At 36.2% G+C, this 17590-nt stretch overlaps 2 protein-coding genes across 3 annotated transcripts in view; one reads left to right on the forward strand and one right to left on the reverse strand.

Moving 5' to 3' along the window:
* The window catches only part of LOC141439836 (probable ATP-dependent RNA helicase DHX34), a 46635-nt gene extending 40464 nt beyond the window's left edge, over window positions 1-6171 (reverse strand). The window contains exons 1-5 of the mRNA XM_074104225.1: window positions 5484-6171; window positions 4408-4526; window positions 3019-3185; window positions 1558-1761; window positions 451-583 (exon numbers count right to left, since the gene is read on the reverse strand). Of these exons, the coding sequence (XP_073960326.1) occupies window positions 451-583; window positions 1558-1761; window positions 3019-3185; window positions 4408-4526; window positions 5484-5998 (1138 nt within the window). The 5' untranslated portion in view covers window positions 5999-6171. The remainder of the gene's footprint in view (window positions 1-450; window positions 584-1557; window positions 1762-3018; window positions 3186-4407; window positions 4527-5483) is intronic.
* A 7654-nt stretch (window positions 6172-13825) lies between these two features.
* On the forward strand, window positions 13826-17590 carry LOC141439511 (protein prenyltransferase alpha subunit repeat-containing protein 1-like). 2 transcript variants are annotated; one of them, XM_074103796.1, is made up of 3 exons: window positions 13826-13982; window positions 14237-14628; window positions 15548-17590. In XM_074103796.1, exons 2-3 carry the CDS (start codon window positions 14346-14348, stop codon window positions 16414-16416), a joined length of 1152 nt encoding a protein of 383 aa, XP_073959897.1. In that variant the 5' UTR covers window positions 13826-13982; window positions 14237-14345; the 3' UTR covers window positions 16417-17590. The 2 variants fall into 2 exon arrangements, with proteins under 2 accessions (XP_073959897.1, XP_073959896.1); XM_074103795.1 differs by having other exon boundaries at window positions 13827-14160.

Raw genomic sequence — 17590 nt, forward strand, 5'->3', positions numbered from 1 at the left:
TTTTTTCAAACATTTAAGACCCACCGCAAGAGAAATTGCTTTCACGTAAAAAACTGCTTTGTTTGAGCGCTACGATGTCACAGACAAACAGAGAGACAGACATTAGTGTCAAACTTAAAATACCCCTTTTTTTGCATGGAGGGTTAAAAAATGCCTCTGGTGGCAGCTGTTAAAAAGATGTCTGCTGGTAAAAAGTAGGTAAGTACGTCTAAGTTCTTTACAAGCTTTTAGCTTCACTTTGCATTTAGGTATTCGCAAGAAGATTTCAACCTCCAGAATTGGTACATATACCGGGCGGATATAGGATATCAAAGGGCTTGTTCTTCAGCACTTACCCTGTATCCAGGGTATGTAAGTGATCTATCGAGTTCTCAAATATAAATAACCAGCAGCAAAAAAGATTGCGTTTTAAATGTGATTGTTCTCAGTTTGTGTTGTGTATCCACTTACTTGGGTACTTGTTATCAATAAGCTGCATTATTTGAACGTATGGCTGAGGATCCAGTCTGTCGTTTCTCGAAGGTTTATCTTCAACAAATATTGGCTTATACTGGAGGTCAATCGGGAACAACCTCCCTGGTACCTGTGATGAAATATACCGAGATTATTTAAATAAGCTTTATAATAAGTCATGGTAGAAATATAGTGCATAATTTATTTCCATCAGGAAAAGTTGGAATACGGTATCTGAAGTGTCAGGCCGCTAAGCCATAGGCCGCTTGTATACTACTGTTGTTTTTATCGGAAAACGGACCGTTTTTTTGCCGGACTTGCGGTGTTGTATGGCTTAGTCGCCGGACAACGGTCCGGTGCATGTGTACACACATTCATTGAAAGCCATACAACACCGCAAGTCCGGCAAAAAACGGTCCATTGTCCGGTGAAAACAACGGACTTCTACAAGCTGCCTCAATCAATTGGAATGGAATATGATTGATTGAACTTTATTTAGTGTCAAATGTCAAAACAGCTGCACGATATAGGTACCTACTAATATTCTCGCTAATTGCGAGAGCACGAAAAATACAAACGTTTCCGATAAAATACGACTGTAGCTTAATGGCCTGTCAAGCAGAGGATCATAGGTTTGAGTCCGGACTCACCAGCTGACTTTTTCGAAATTTAATAAAATAAATTAACATCATGGGACACTTGACACCAATTGACCTAGTCCCAAACTAAGCACAGCTTGTACTATGGACTCTAGGCAAAGGATAAACAAACTTATATAGATAAATACATACTTAAATACATATTAAACATCCAAGACCCGAGAACAAACATTCGTATTATTCATACAAATATCTGCACCAGCCGGGATTCGAACCCGGGACCTCAACCTTCGTAGTCTGGTTCTCTAACCACTTAGCCATCCGGTCGTCAACGGTCGTTTACGAGCGATTTTTTTCCCCCTAATAATATACAGATAAAAACGCAAACTTATTTTTTATTGATTTCATTTTGAAGCTCAAATAGCTAATATGCTTTGGTAATTGTTACCAGAATGTTGAACTAAGTAAAACCTTGTTTTTGAAGTAACAGAAATAGTAAAATCACCTGTATAACAACGGCAGATTCTGCAGAGAAGTAATCTTCAAAAAGCTTGATGTTGATTGTGGCTGACATAAGCACCAGCTTTAAGTCTGTCCGACTGTGTATAAGGCATTTGAGAACGCCTAAAAGGAAATCACCCATCAAGTGGCGCTCGTGTATTTCATCTAAGATAATGACGTCATAGTTTGGCAGGTTTTCTGATGACATCTGTAAAAAAGTTTAAGACATATGCCTTAGTAATGCAACCCTCAGAGAATCTTCGCTTTTAGTTCATTGACACGGACCTCCGTAAAGTAACGCGTGATTCAACAAATTAAGCCATTTTTTTCTTATATTTTAAGGAGGCATTAGTACATGAAATGTATATGTCATGACTGTGTCAACCTTATGGGGAGCTTCAGATACATGTTACACTCTCCCCTGTACGGCGGAAACGGCTTATCTACAAACTTGTAAATCAGCATTGCTTCTTCTAAAAACCATCGACTCAGAAATAAATAAGTAAATTTTGCTTTATTTGCTAGCATATGTTTAGAAGATCTTAGTAGAATCACGTTTACACCACCATTCAACACCATACCTTCCAAATACCTGTATCTGATGGCCTTATTACAACCTATACACAAGGGTGAATGATTGTACAACTTTATCAAATTGCAAACAATCAATTTGAAACTGCGTTTTTTTTTCACCTTAACATTTTGTGTCACCTGATGGGAAGCAATCACCGCCGCCCATGGACACCTGTCAACACGAGGGGTGTCACAGGTGCGTTGCCGGCCCTTTGAGAGACTGATAGGCTCGTTTTTTAAAGATCCCTAAGTTGTCCCTAATTCACTTATTCATGCCACTTTTCAGTAATAGATTGGCGCCCCTTAGCACCGGGGGCCTAGAGTGGCCGCTCTAGGTGCCCTAGTCAGTGAAGGCTTTCAGAAGCAGGCAATGACAGTAGAACATTCAGAGAAAATGGGAGATGTTACTTAACTAAAAGAAAGGGGAACTTAAGGAAAAAATCACATAGGGATGGTAGGCAATAAGGTTAAGACCTACAATATAAACTAAAATAAAATATTAAGTGATTCAAATATTGCATTAAAAACGAGGATGTGCACAAAAACGAGGATGTGCACAACTTTCAAAATGCCAATAATAAATGAAGAATTATCTTCTTGTAGCAAATCATATAAAATAAGACTAACAACACACATAAATGAGCTTGCACAAGCATTGGCCTTGGGTAACACTAACGAATGCCGTCTTATGAGATGCAAAATATGGACGCAGCTACGGATTGAACTCCAGAACCCCGTCAACTGTGAAACTTAGTTAATGAGGAAGAGAGCAGTCATTGGACTTCTCATTCTAAACGCCATACTACACGTAACAGATTTGCTTCTGGTTTAATGTACCGATTGCAGATGTTACTAAAACAAAAAAAATATATATAATAAACTAAAATCTCACTTGTCTTAGTAGAAGTCCTTCAGTGATGAAGCATATTTTGGTATCAGCTGTCTTGCTCTTCTCAAATCTGATCTGGTATCCTACTTTGCTTTGGAACTGTGCCAGTGTTTCAAACGCTACTCTCTTGGAAAGTGATATGCAGGCAATCCGTCTGGGCTGTGTGCAAGCTGTAAGTATATATATTTTTGTAACTAGCCTAGTATATATATTTTGATTTTGGGGAAGGAACAGATAGGAGACCTAAAACAAATAACATATGTTATGGACGGCACACGGACAAGTGTTTTTTTTTTTTTTTAACAGGGAAATGACAGACTGTTAAACATGCTAACATAAAAGGAAGTAGTGTAAAGGAAAAATTAAATATAGAAAACATGCTGTAATTTTACTACAACTTAATGTTGTGCCTCAGTATAAATTTGATTAAAATTTTTGTCAAGGAAGAATCTAAAAGGGAAAGAAGTGTCAGAAAGTTAATAGGACGCGGAACATCCTTAGGCAACACGTCATACAGAGAATATGTAAGTTTACCGCGATTAAAAAAAATGTGTTCAAGAGTTCCTTCGTCTAGACCGCATTTGCACAAGGAGCTATCCCGCACCCCAATTTTATTTCTGTTATTTATTTAAATATGTGTTTTTATTTAATAAAGGAAATGCCTCGGGTTTTTTCACATTTAGTCTGTCGGTTAGATTATCAGTAGGTCAAGATTGCATAATTTTTTTGTCAATCAAATAAATATAGAACAGATAAAGCGCATATTTTTGTTCTAAAGGACATACTTCCGAGGTGGTCCCATTGACACCAAGTCAGGATCTAATGATGGGATCTTAGAGAAATCGAGGGCAACCATCGAATTTTTAAAGCACACCTATAACGATTTTGGCATTTTTAACACCAAGTCAAGTATTTACATTTAGAAAGTATCAATCAACTGGACCTGATAAAGAAGACTGTACATACTGGTAGGTGTTCTGTTATAAAATAATCCTTTTTTTGGCTACAAATCACTAAAAACCAGGAAAAAAAAATTTATCAAAAAATTAAATCACTTCAATAACCTTGAAAATATTTTTCTACTAGTTTGAAACCGGCGCTCCAGCATGAGCCAGAAGGAGTGATTGAATCCTAATATAATATTAGGTGAGGTAGACGGCTTATTATTCCACTCCTGCTGGCTCGTGCTGAGGCACCAACTTCAAACTAGTAGAAAATTAATTTCAAGGTTTTGAAGTTGGTTCCATTTTTTGTTAAAAAAAATTGTTTAATTATTGGCAAAAGAAAATACATATTTAATGACAATGGTCATTATCACCTATTACTGCCAAAGCCACTATCCAATTAGTCAGCTAGTTAATAATTCATAGTCTGCCCTTCTCAACTAATTACCTATGTTCTGGAAGCCAGCATCATGTAGGTACTGTGGCACTTGAGTAGACTTCCCGCAGCCTGTGTCTCCGGCAACCACCACTACTCTCTCATTTTGTACTGCTGACACTATTTCTTGCCTAAAACATGAAATAAAATAGTTATTAGTTGATTACACCTTGTGATAGATAGACAACTAGAATGTTAATGTTGCTCATTCTGCCGTGCTCAAGCTTAAAGCCAGTTAAGTGACAAAATCAAGTTATGAGATATTGAAAAACGCAGCAATTATTTTCAATCAATGCTAGTTGATATCTATAATTCATAGATTTAACTAGCACCTTAAAATTTACCAATATGTACTTGCATTGTTTTAAAAAAAAAAAACATGGTGTTTTCGACTCCATCTCCAAATTTGATTTTGTCACTATCCGCCTTTTAGCTTGAGGATGGCAGCATTGGTTTTTTAGTTTTCTTGAAGATTCAAATGCAAAAAGAAAATGAATCTTTTGTTTTTGAGTTCTAAATGACATTAGCAAACTAGTTTAAGTACACAAACAGTTGAAGTTTATTAAGATGAAGTCAATGTTTACGGATACTGCAGACTATCACACTTAGCTTGTAAGTCAGACATATTTAACAGACAGTGCTATAGATTGAGCCAAAATTTTCAAGATTTCTGATTTTGCAAATTATTTCACCATTTATACATTTGGTTATTGTCACAATTGATTTGTATTTCATAAAGCTTGGTTTAAAGACATTTATTCCCATAAGAACATGCAGTTCACTTATATGAGATACAAAAATATTCTTAACACATTCGCGACCACATACACTACATGCTACTCTCGTAACAAGTTTTTCCACTTTGACAAGAAAACTGCCTATTAACAGAGAACTTGACTAGTGGGTTCACCATAATAAACTCCACCATGATCTTAATATATATATTGTAGGTGCATTAAGTTATGTATGACTTACATAATATGAACTGTTTGTTGATACTATTTATAATAATAATTATCAATAATTGTTTATTATGTACCTAAGCAAATAAAATAATTATTTTTGGAAAAAAAACTGTAAATATTTACCTATATTTGGCTACAGGCAAGTCTCTTTGGGTTTGCCTTAACTTCTTTAACTTCTCAAACTTTTCCTTGTTTTTAAAGTCCAAATAAATAGATACTACATTCAAAAATGATTCAAATAATTTCTTATCCAACTTCCTTCTCCCCCGATCATCAGCTGTGTCCATATATTTTAATTTTGTGTTGAAATTAATACAATTCGACTTCGAAAAGGCACTCTGCTCTTCACATCGTTGTTCCAGTATCGGTTTTCCGGCTTTCCTTAACATAGCTTCATATTTCTTAAGAAACACCCAAAAGTCTTCCAAACTGTTTGCTACAGTATTACTTTCGCTGCTGTATAAAATTATTTTATTCAAGCTTCGCTTATAGTGCTCAAATGAGAATTCTTCGTCAATGTTTTGAGACGAACTAGGCTGAGGAGATATTTTCCGTTGTTTACGAGTGTATTCGCGGGAACGCGATCTTGATCTTCTGCGTTTGGAGGCATATTCCGACGTACATGAATTTCGAGGCATATTTCATTAAAAGATAAGGAGTTAACAGAACACATATAAATCATATAATAATTTATAAACGGACGAGGACGACGACGATAAACATTTTGGAAATTTAAATGACAAGTACAATCAGTGACAATATTTAGAGTTGACAGTGGCAGGACAGCAACAAGCAAACCACGTTTGAGAACTTGGAAATACTGCCTACTTGAGGTCCATTCTCTCTGGTCTGAAAATAGTTGGCAATTTCAAATTTCAAATGGTAATACTTTCTTTTTTTGTACCGTCCAATAAGACTAAAGGATTTGGTTCATACTGATTTTTATTATTCTAAGAACTATTAAAAATAATATTACATTATTTGCTTACGCTTACTACTTAAATAAATTAAAAAAATACTAAAAAGAAGAATACAAGTCTAGTGGGCTAGAACTCTGCTAAGTAGCTAACTTAAAATATAACAGTCGGGACCCATTAGAATTTTTGAGCTGGTCAGTATTAGCTAGCTACATATTAGTAATCTGTGGTCAGTATATTAATGGATTCCCACTGTTGAACAGTACTTAACAGAGTTGTAGCCCACTAGACTTGTTGTGTAGTGTTTTTGATTTTTAAAATGTATTGTTTTATTTTACATTTTTTGATATTTCTGTGAAAATGGTAGATTAAAACAATTATAACTCGTACACATTTAGAATGGGCAAATAATTAGCTTTCATTTGATACCCTAGTCGATAGGATTGAATAAAAAATATTTTTTAAAACACAATTTGGCGCCAAAAATCCGCCATTTTGATTTTGCAAGAATTTCGTGTACCCAGTGTCACTCGCGTCATCAAGGCAAATCCAATGACGTATCATTTATCAAAATCGGTTCAGCCGTTGAGTAGTTACGAGAGGACATAGGAATAGACAGACATACATACATACGGGTCAAACACATAATCCTCCTTCTTCGCAGTCGGGTAAAAAAATAATAAATTGTAAATGATATGTTATGTTCTAGGTCTACGGCTAAACACCTTTCTTCACCGGATACGTTTTGAGTCCTCCGGTCTGGGCAATCATAAACACGATCCAAAACAAAACAATAACCGCCTTTATACTCTGTTTATTAAACCAAGATCATACAAAGATACTAAAATATGAGAAACTCGAAGTTCGTATCGTACCGTCCCTCTCGCTCTCGTATTAAATAGAATAAGTTTAGTGTCAAAGGGACCGCACGATACGAACTTCGAGTTTCGAGTTTCGTAGTAGCCCTGCTGCACGCTACCTACGCTATTTCGCTTAGTCTTTGTTTGGCTGTGTTCTCCCAGCGCGGCTGCTGGTTGCAGCCTTCCTGCTCCGGGTCACCTTCTTGAAATGCTCGCGGTGTGTTGTCCGCTGCAGTTAGCACAGGTAGGAGGGCTTCTCAAGGCCGCGTGCAGCCGTGCAGTCCCTAGCGGCGTGCTCAGCACCGCAGCGGACGCAGGCCTGCTTGTGAAAAATTCTGATGGTTGATCGAATTCACCAGTGGTTCTTTTTGGCGCGTATCAAACTAAAGTAATTACGGGTTCTCGAATTTTATACGAAGTAACCTATCCGAAAATCTGTTTTGTTTTGATAAATCTTATACTCCATTTATTTAAAAAATTGAAACTTAACGGTAAAATTTGCACACTTTTTGAAATGAAACAAGGGAACTATTTAAAATTGTGTGAAATTCTATAGTAAAATTATTTTTAGTGTGTTACAATTTGACCGTTAATTCAATAAGTTTATTTTGATGTGCAGTGCAGTATACTCTGCCTTTTTTTGCCTTTCTTGAACAGGGGCCTGACAGTTTAGTTTCATTCATCGACGTTGTAGCGCTGCCATTAGTATGATATTATTACAACCTGTGGACCGCCGCCATTTCTTTGCTGTCATGTCCTTACCCGTCATTGTGTTTTAAATCATTGAGTTGAGTGCGGGTATTCTCCACAGATTACTAATATGAATGATTTTTTAAGGTTTGCATCTTTTGAAGTAGGTACACTAAACTATCCTAAAAATAACCATATCATATACAATTCCCCCCAAGTCTTGTTCCCGCGGAAGTGCCCATGAGGCTGACTGCATTTTCGAGCTGGATCGTGATCCCAATAAGCTGGGCGAGAAATGCACCAGCCATATGGTCATTGGTAATTTCGAATATTTTTATATTTTATTTGTCCAATAAGTTGCGTCCGAACTCCATGGACCCTAAGTTTAGAGAGCCCTAGATATTTGCGGTGTTTTGCTGTCTCAGCCTGCGCTGCTGCTCCGCTAGCCTTGATAGATGAAGAGCCTAAATGGGACGGCGCGAGGGGTATCGACACAAGTGGCATCCCAAATAAGTGCCCGACCCATTTGCCAGGGAATAAGGGTTAATCCGGCGGGTCTCTTTCCATTAAATTTATATTAGAATAAAATTTTGAACATGGAGCTGTTATTGCAAAGGTGAGAAAAACTTACCCTTAGACGAGAGTGGTACACCATGAACCATTTCCTTTTCCGTGAACAGGCAGGGATACGAATATCGAATCCGCGCACCTATTCGATCGAACTGAGTATGGTCAAAATGCCTTTCACATACGCGTTTGAACAACAGTTGACTCTTGGTCAAAGCCAGCAAATAAGGGCTAGTCGGTACTAGCAACGACATCCAAAGATTTCGTAAATAGTCGTTTTTGGGCATGCAAAATAGTTTGTGCGTAGCACTTGTTGAATTACAATCAACAACACAACACTTGAATTTTGCCATGTTGGAAGTCAGTGGAATATCACTCGCACTAAACACTGCTAGAGTTTAAATAAAATATAACACGTAATAGTAGACGATGTTTATTGTGCGGAAGCACATCTTGAAGTAGATCACAATGGATATGTCAATCATGACAATATTATTTTTCTTTACTAGACATAAACAACAAAACCTTAACACCCCCCCCTCAATATTAACTTCAGTTAAAATTGCAATCATTAAGTATTAACAGGGGTAATACAAATATACAGACTCATAAAACATACACAGCACTATTATTAATTTCATTACTAGTACTAACTAACTACACTAACATAAACATTGACACTTCAGCATTAAATAAACTCACAATACTTTAAGTTTTTCTACAAAATAATTGTGTTTCACACTGCCCAATGGCTTAGTGAATATATCCGCGATATTTTCGTTAGTTGGAACGTATGACATTTTAAACATGTTCTTATTGTAACAATCTTTGATAAAATGATATTTTATATGAATATGTTTGGTTCTGTTACTGTTTTCATTACAGTCGATCATTCTTAAAGCACTTTGATTATCGATGTGTAAGTACGATTTAATATCATCATAGCCAAAATTTGATAATATACCTTTTAAATAGACGAGTTCCGTTGTAGCCATGGCTGCTGCCACGTACTCCGCCTCTGCAGTCGATAGAGCGATTGTCTGCTGTTTCTTTGTGAACCATGATACCAAATTACTATTATGAAAAATAGCACAACCACTTACGCTTTTCCTGTCGACGTTGCTCGCCCAATCCGCATCAGTATAGCATAACACTTGTTTGTCTTGCGTCTTCGTGTATGTCAGGCATTTGTGCGAAGTTAATTTTAAGTACCTTAATACCCTTTTCGCTGATGTCCACGTAGTATTTGTTGGCTTGTCTAGAAATCTACTTAAATACGACGTAGCAAAAGTAATATCTGGACGTGAGACTGTGGAGATGTAAATAAGGCATCCAATCAACTCACGATAAGGCACATCAATTACAGTTTCTTCTTCTTTGATTGGAGTTCCTTGTTCCATAGGCGTCTGTGTTCCTTTGCAATCCGTCATTCCAAATTTTTCTAGTACTTTCTCAATCAATTTAGTTTGGCTAATTTTCAGCTTATCATGTTCTCTTTTTATTTCCATACCTAAGTATTCTCTGACTTCACCCAAATCTCTTATCTTAAATTCTTGTTTCAGCTTCTCAATTGTTTTCTTTATCTCTGTAGTTTTTCCCGTTATCAAAATGTCATCAACCCAAATAAGTAGCCATACGTTGGCTTTGTAGTACAAACAGAAATCATATTTCGATTGTTCAAATCCTTGTGTTACTATATAATTATGAAATCGGTCATTCCAACATTTTGGAGCTTCTCTCAATCCGTATAACGATCTTTGTAGTTTTAATACTTTTCCCGCTGAAACCTCAACGCCCTCTGGTGGCTTTATGTACACTTCTGTGTGCAGATATCCATTCAAAAAAGCAGTTTGAACATCCAGTTGTTTCATAGGAAAATTTTCTTGTACTGCGTGGCTAAACATCATTCTTATTGTCGATACTCTTGCAACAGGTGAATAAACATTGTGAATGTTATCCGTCTGAAAACCTTTAGCTACTAATCTCGCTTTCTTTCTTCCATCTTGTTTCGTCTTAAATATCCATTTTGTATCTATGGCTTTCTTTCCTCTAGGTAATTCGGCTTCTTTCCAGGTATTCAACTCTTCAAGTGACTTTATTTCTTCATTTATTGCTTTTTTCCATTCTTCTCCTTTGTCTACAGCTTCTTTATAACTACGCGGGTCTGAGTCCGCTATTAGAGAAAATGCTATATTTGCATCATACATTTCCTCTTCTGCTGTGTAATAATCTTCGAATCGAGGTGGTGGCCTCCTATCTCTTTGTGGCCTTTGTGGTGCTTCTTGTGCTTCTCTTTGTACTTCGTCGCTTGTATCTTGTTCTATTAGTTGCTCCTCTTCATTCGTAGTTTGTTTATTACAGTTTTGTTCTATTTCATCATCTTCGTCATCATTCTGTTTACTTATTCTCTGATCATTCTGTTCTTTGATATTTTCCTCGTATACAAAATCATTCTCATCAAATCGTACATCTCTAGATATTAATATAAGGTCTGCTTTCGGATCCCATAAGCGGTAACCGTTTGATGCATATCCAATCATTCGCATTTCCTTAGCTCGTTTTTCTAGTTTGTCGCCTCTGGGCATAGTTACTACCCAGGCTTTGCTACCGAATACTCGTAATCTCGATAAGTCAGTCTTACCTCTCATAATGGCTTCAGGCGTTTTAAAGTTTACAGCTGTCGAAGGGCATCTATTTATTTGGTAGGTTGCGCATAAAATTGCTTCACCCCACAGATATTTTGGTAAATTCGTTTCTACTAGCAGTGTCCTTGCCCTGTCCATCAAACTTCTGTTCATTTTTTCTGATACGCCGTTCTGTTGTGGCGAATACGCTTGTGTATACTGGATTCTTATTCCTCGTTCTCTGCAAAAATGTTCAAAAAAGTTATTTTTGAATTCTCCGCCGTTGTCGCATCGTATTTTGTTTACTTTTGTTGCGTATTCTATCTCTAATCTCCGAATGTACTCGATTAAGTTGGCAGTGGCTTCGCTTTTACGTTTTAAAAGATATGTACAACAAAAATGTGAAAAATCATCTATTATTACTTGGTAATATATTTCTCCGTTGATACCAGGTGTACGTTGAGGACCTGCAATATCAGTGTGTATTAACTCACCTATGTAAGTTGAACGTGGCCTCTTGACAGGTACGAAAGGTAATCGCGTCGCCTTACTCATCATGCAAGGAGAGCAGGGTTTGTTGCTAGTCGGCAGCCGCATCCAATGTAGACTTCTTCGGTTGAGGTGACCCAATCTTCTGTGCCACAAGTCGTCGTCGCTTAAAGCTGCGCTACAAGTCGCTAAACATATTTCGGCATTTAATAGAAATAAATTACCTATGCAAGAACCAAACACATAGATATTAGAATTTTTCCTGCCTATTTTTACATTTTGTTTACTAAAAATTACGTGAAAGTCATTTTGAACCATTTTCTTCACTGACATTAAATTGAAGGATAGATTTTTGACAATCAACGATTCTAAATTTATTGTCACATCGTTACATTTCATTAATATGCAACCTTTTTTCTCGGCCATCAGGTAGTCTCCGTTTGCGATGTAGATTTTGATCGGTGTTTCTAAAGTTCTGACGTTGGTCATACATTTTTCGTAATCTTCGTTAATCATATGCTCTGTACATCCTGAATCGATTACCCATTCTATGTTTCCGTTCGTAGGTCTTGATGGTTCTTTGATTTTTCCTGTTGTCCAAAAATTAAAATGCTTTTGTCCGGTTTCTTCGAATGCGATGTTTCCATAATGGTTGGGATGCCGTGAATATCTTTGGTAACGGTTGTTCGTTCTTCCTCGTCCGCGTCCGCGACCTCGGCTATGCCAGACATTCTTGTAGCAGTCTCTTGATAGGTGTCCTGGTTTTTTGCAGGTATAACATGTAACGAATGCTGTATCCTGACTGTTGTTGGTTGGCATTTCTTGCACTTTTAACTCTTCGTCCAGTAGTCTAGCTCTCACGAAATCTAGTTTTAACGTACTTTCTTGGAACCCCGTATTGCATTCGATGGCAGTTATTACATGGTCGTATTTCTCTTGTAGGCCTGTTAGTAGATAAGCGATTTTGTCTCGTTCTGTTAACGAGTCTCCAGCACACTCTAATTCACTGGTTATACTGTCAAAATTTTCAAAATAGTTTTCTAATTTTTGGTCTGGTGATTGTTTTAGGTTTATTAACTTTCGCCTTAAAAGTATGGTAGATATAACGCTCTTCCTCTGGAATATTTCTTTTAATATGTCTAACATATTCCTTGCGTTGTCGCATTTTGTAATTATATTTAAATATTTGTCTGGGAGACATTGAACAATAATATTTTTGGCTTTTGCATTGGCTTTCTTAATCTCTTCCTTATTTAATTTACTTACATTTTCGTCTTCTTGTATAATACTCCATAATCCTTTTTCTTCTAGAACGCATTTTACACGGTAAAGCCAATTATTAAAGTTTTCAGCTTTTAGTTGCGGAAAATTCGACGAAGCCATTTTCTTTTATTTTCTTGACGTTTTTTATTTTTCAGTTGACACTTTTCGACGACTTTTGTTTTACATCTTCATTTTTCTTATTTCAATTTGTCTACATATTATTTACATTTTGTACTTTTACACATTTATTCACTACATTTATCTTTATATTTATGTTATATCTTCTTTATTGATAGCCCATAACCTGTTAGAGTTTAAATAAAATATAACACGTAATAGTAGACGATGTTTATTGTGCGGAAGCACATCTTGAAGTAGATCACAATGGATATGTCAATCATGACAATATTATTTTTCTTTACTAGACATAAACAACAAAACCTTAACAAACACTACCGCAAGTAGAGTATTGTATTGTTAAACAGAGGAGGATGGCTACTCATGGAACTACAACTCGACCAAAACGGGAGGAGAACGCAAGAGAATACCCGCACTCAACTCAATGTTTAAAACACAATGACGGGTAAGGACATGACAGCAAAGAAATGGCGGCGGTCCACAGATTGTAATAATATCATACAAATGGCAGCGCTACAACGTCGATGAGTGAAACTAAACTGTCAGACCCCTGGTATTCTCTTGCGTTCTCCTCCCGTTTTGGTCGAGTTGTAGTTCCATGAGTAGCCATCCTCCTCTGTTTAACAATACAATACTCTTGTCGCCCCCTCTATGCTTCCATAAATGTCATATGTAGCTACATATTAGTAATCTGTGTTCTTGAAGGAGGGAAATGAAAAAAAAAATGAAGTGTGTTCAAGCACCGAGAAAAATCGGTTAGTTTTAATGTTGGAGTTATCTGTGTGCTTTGTTGCTGGCAACACCTGCACGTGACTGTCAAATTTTAAGTCGACGAACGAAGTCGTCGGGTGACACTCTTTCCCGGCCCGGATAACACCGACATGGAAATACAGGACCTGTTTTTTGTGTTCTCGCCCATAGAAACTGACAGAAGCTTCTATGGGCGTGTACACGAAAAACAGGTTCGGTATTACCATCCCGGTATTATCCGGGCCGGGAAAGAGTGTCACCCATTTTGATTGACGTTTTGACATCTTGTCTTGACGTGTGACGAATAAATTTAATTTACCAACAGTATAGTAATCTGAATTCTTAATTTATGTTTTGAGAATGATACTGAGCGAATTGAGAAAGTAGCCGTAAATATTGTAGCCGATTTAGCATAACCAGTAAACATGGACGAGGATAAATTTGCATTAGTTGAAAAAATACTCAAAGACATCGATAATATCCTGTCGAAAAACGCTGACTTGTAACTATCGCACAAAACTGGCAAGATTTCAATAAATATTACGTGTTTGTTTGTAAATATTGCGTTTTAATTTCAGGTCTTCATTCGATATTGTTCCTGTGGATTCGAATTTTAAGAACAAATCGCCTGTGCTGCATGTGGAAAACTGTTTGGGCCTGGAATCTTGGTGTGTGAAGCATGTTTACATGTACTGCTACTCCGAACTTATGGATAAATGCTTTGTAAAACCGAAGCGGAAGACTCCAAAATCTTCTGTCAACTCTGAGAGACTGGCACAGCTTTTGAATGTGACTCTTCTTTTGAATCCCGAACTGAATACCTTTTGGAACAAACGTCGAGAGCTGCTACTTAGGTGTATGTTAGACAGAGAAGCTGAATTACGATTTACAAGACTAGTTTTGTCCAGAAAGCCAAAGTGTAATGAAGCATTTGCCCACAGGAGGTGGCTGTTGGAAGCTGTAATGAAAGGTATGAATACCTATTTGAATTACAATTTTTAATCTGTAAGACAAAAAGAGATGTTACAAGTTTTACTTGTGTATCTGTGGCATTGTATCTTAAATAGATCAACCGAAATTGATGGGATTGTTTTTAATTTTGTTACTAGTTACATGGTTTTTCTAATGCTAAGTCATGTGAAGTTGAACAACTTATGGTAAAGCAATGTTTTAACACATTCACAACCACATATGCTACGCTCGTAGCCTGTAGCAGCGTTTTTCCGCTTTGTTGCAAAAACTGCCTATGAACAGAGAACTTGCCTAGCGGGTTCTTGGCACTGAATGTGTTAAACTTAATTAAAAAAAAAAACAAATTGTAAACTGCAATGTCTGAAAAAAAAAACACTTCTATTGTACCTACAATTCTACTTAACCTTTTCTAAGGGAAGACAGAGCAGTGGCTCTTCCTTCTCAAACAAACCACGACCTAGCAACTCTCCTGATTATAACCTAGCAACTCTTCAGAAGACTGATTGTAGGTTTAAACTGAAAAAAAAAAACAACCTTTTGTGTGCATAAGGATGGATTTATACAAAATTAAGAACAGAATGACTTAGGGGCTGATATAATATACACAGAAATGCAGATTAAATATATCCATGCATGCATAATCGAATAATACCATTTTTTTACTTCCTGCCTGCAAAAGGTTAAGAGTATAATGTGCGGTTCAAATTATTCCAGTTAAACCGTTCCAGTAGCATGACACTGCAGTGCTCGATGGGTCTTGTGTAACTCGTTTGGATTGTGAACCCGCAATGTATCTCTACTGGCACGATTTTACTGAAATAATGTGAACCAGGCATAACTTCTAATTTCACATCATGTCATTACAATAGGAACATCTTATTCTGTTTTACAAAATAATTATTTATGTTATTTTTTAGATGAAAATCTTCAAACCAGGGACATCGAAACGTTGATCAGTGAAGAACTCCACATTTGCCAACTGTCATCAGATAAAAGCCCAAACAATTACCACAGCTGGAACCACCGCATGTGGCTCGTAAATACTGTCAAACATATTGAAAAAAAATTTAACTTAGCCTCATTGTACATAAAGGAATATAATTTCTCCGAGCAATGGTCTTCGAAGCACATTTCAGACTTCAGTTGTTTCCACTACCGTCAATTCTGTATTCGTAACATTTTTACAATTTCAAATGACAACTGGAAATCATGTAGATCAGCTATAGATGTGCATCTCCGTAAAAGTTTCGTACATGTTCTATCACTGCACTTTCCTAAAGACGTAACAGTACAGGCATCTGAAGAGGATTTAATATCATATTCTGAAGAAAATTTAATTAATTTACTGCTCTGTTACACTACTAAAAATTGTGATTGCGTTGCAGACCATTTTCTTCTTTGCAGAAAGTTAGAGATATTCTTTCATGAAATGGTGTTAAATAGTGAGTTGCTCCGATTCTATAAAGACCATGAGACTTTGTGGTATCATCGTAGATTCATTGTTCATGAGATATTGTCCTTGATGCGCGAGCATTTCGGTGTTGTGCGGTTAAATGGTGCTTTAGTAAAAAACATTTGCCGCAATTGCAACCGAGATGATTTAAATCAAAAACAAGCAAAAATTGTGCGGTATGATGGTAATATTATTTATTCGAGTGTGCTCTTCAATGTCTTAATTAGTCATGAAAAAGGGTTTATAGATGAAAGGCGGAATGAATGTGATAATTATTCTGATAGGCACGAAAAATATTTGAAATTTGTTGAGGGCCTAAATAATGTTATGTAATTTAAATTTATTTAGCCATTATAGTAAAAAAATGTGGAATACTTAGAGTAACTTTCTACTTATGTGTGTAATATATTGAACATAATAAATAATATAAAATTACATTTGTATCGTACCTATTCAGTTGTCTTGTCTCCTATTTGCATCATACCAGAACTTTGTTGAGTAAATAATAGGTACAAACCGCGTATTTTAGGTGACAATATGTAATAGCTAAATTATGTTTCGTCTGTGTTTAGCAAATGCAAAGATCAATATTTTTGAAATGGCATAAACTTAGCAAGTGTTGAGTGAATTGATGATGCTAAATCGCACCTTGAGAATGAGACTGTCACTAAACAAGATATGGCAGCTTGCAAAATAAAACTATTCGTTAAAATTCTTTTTTGTTTAATGACTGTCTCATTCTCAAGGTGCGAAATGTTGTTTCAGTGTTATAATTATGATGTGAGGTAACCTTTGGCTTTTAACCCTTTAACCGCCATTGTCTGAATTATAACACAAAATTTATCCAGCTCATTTCGCCGCAGTCTTATAATTGATCTCTACCAGTCAACCTTTGAGTGGATGAGACAGTAACAGTGTATGATGTTAATATGACATTTGTAGCACAAACGTTTCTCCCTCGTAGGTATTTGATTCAGTTCCTTCGACTTTATGTTTAAATATTTACAGGTGTCTTTTCAACACAAATTTCAACCCATTCGTTTCTAATTGACCTTACAGGGTTTTTATTTCTAAAAAGTTCATTTTTAATGCAAGCCTTATAACTATCATTGTCACCAAACCTCTATACATACATGTTACAAACATGTTAATCCGACTATTGAAAGTGGATCAAGATTTACTTGTAACTTGTTCATTTATAGATATTGTGAGATAAATAAAACTTGTAAAAGGTACATTGAATTACGCTTACTACTTACTTCTACTACGGTGACAGCTTTTAAAAATATTATTTGGTTATGTAAAGAAAGTAAATTATTTTTGAATTGGTTTAATACGTTTTAAAGATTTTTATTACACCATATTTAATAGGTACGAGCAAGCTTGTTCCTAGTTTGGTCAAATCTTCTATACACTGGCCTATTTTATTTGTTGTTTCGTTGGTTTTGCATGCGTTGGTTTTAAAAAGACATAAAATATTTTAAATAAACAAAATTATAATTCCTTA

This window comes from Choristoneura fumiferana, chromosome 21, assembly GCF_025370935.1.
Source record: "Choristoneura fumiferana chromosome 21, NRCan_CFum_1, whole genome shotgun sequence".
Taxonomy (NCBI): Eukaryota; Metazoa; Arthropoda; class Insecta; order Lepidoptera; family Tortricidae; genus Choristoneura; species Choristoneura fumiferana.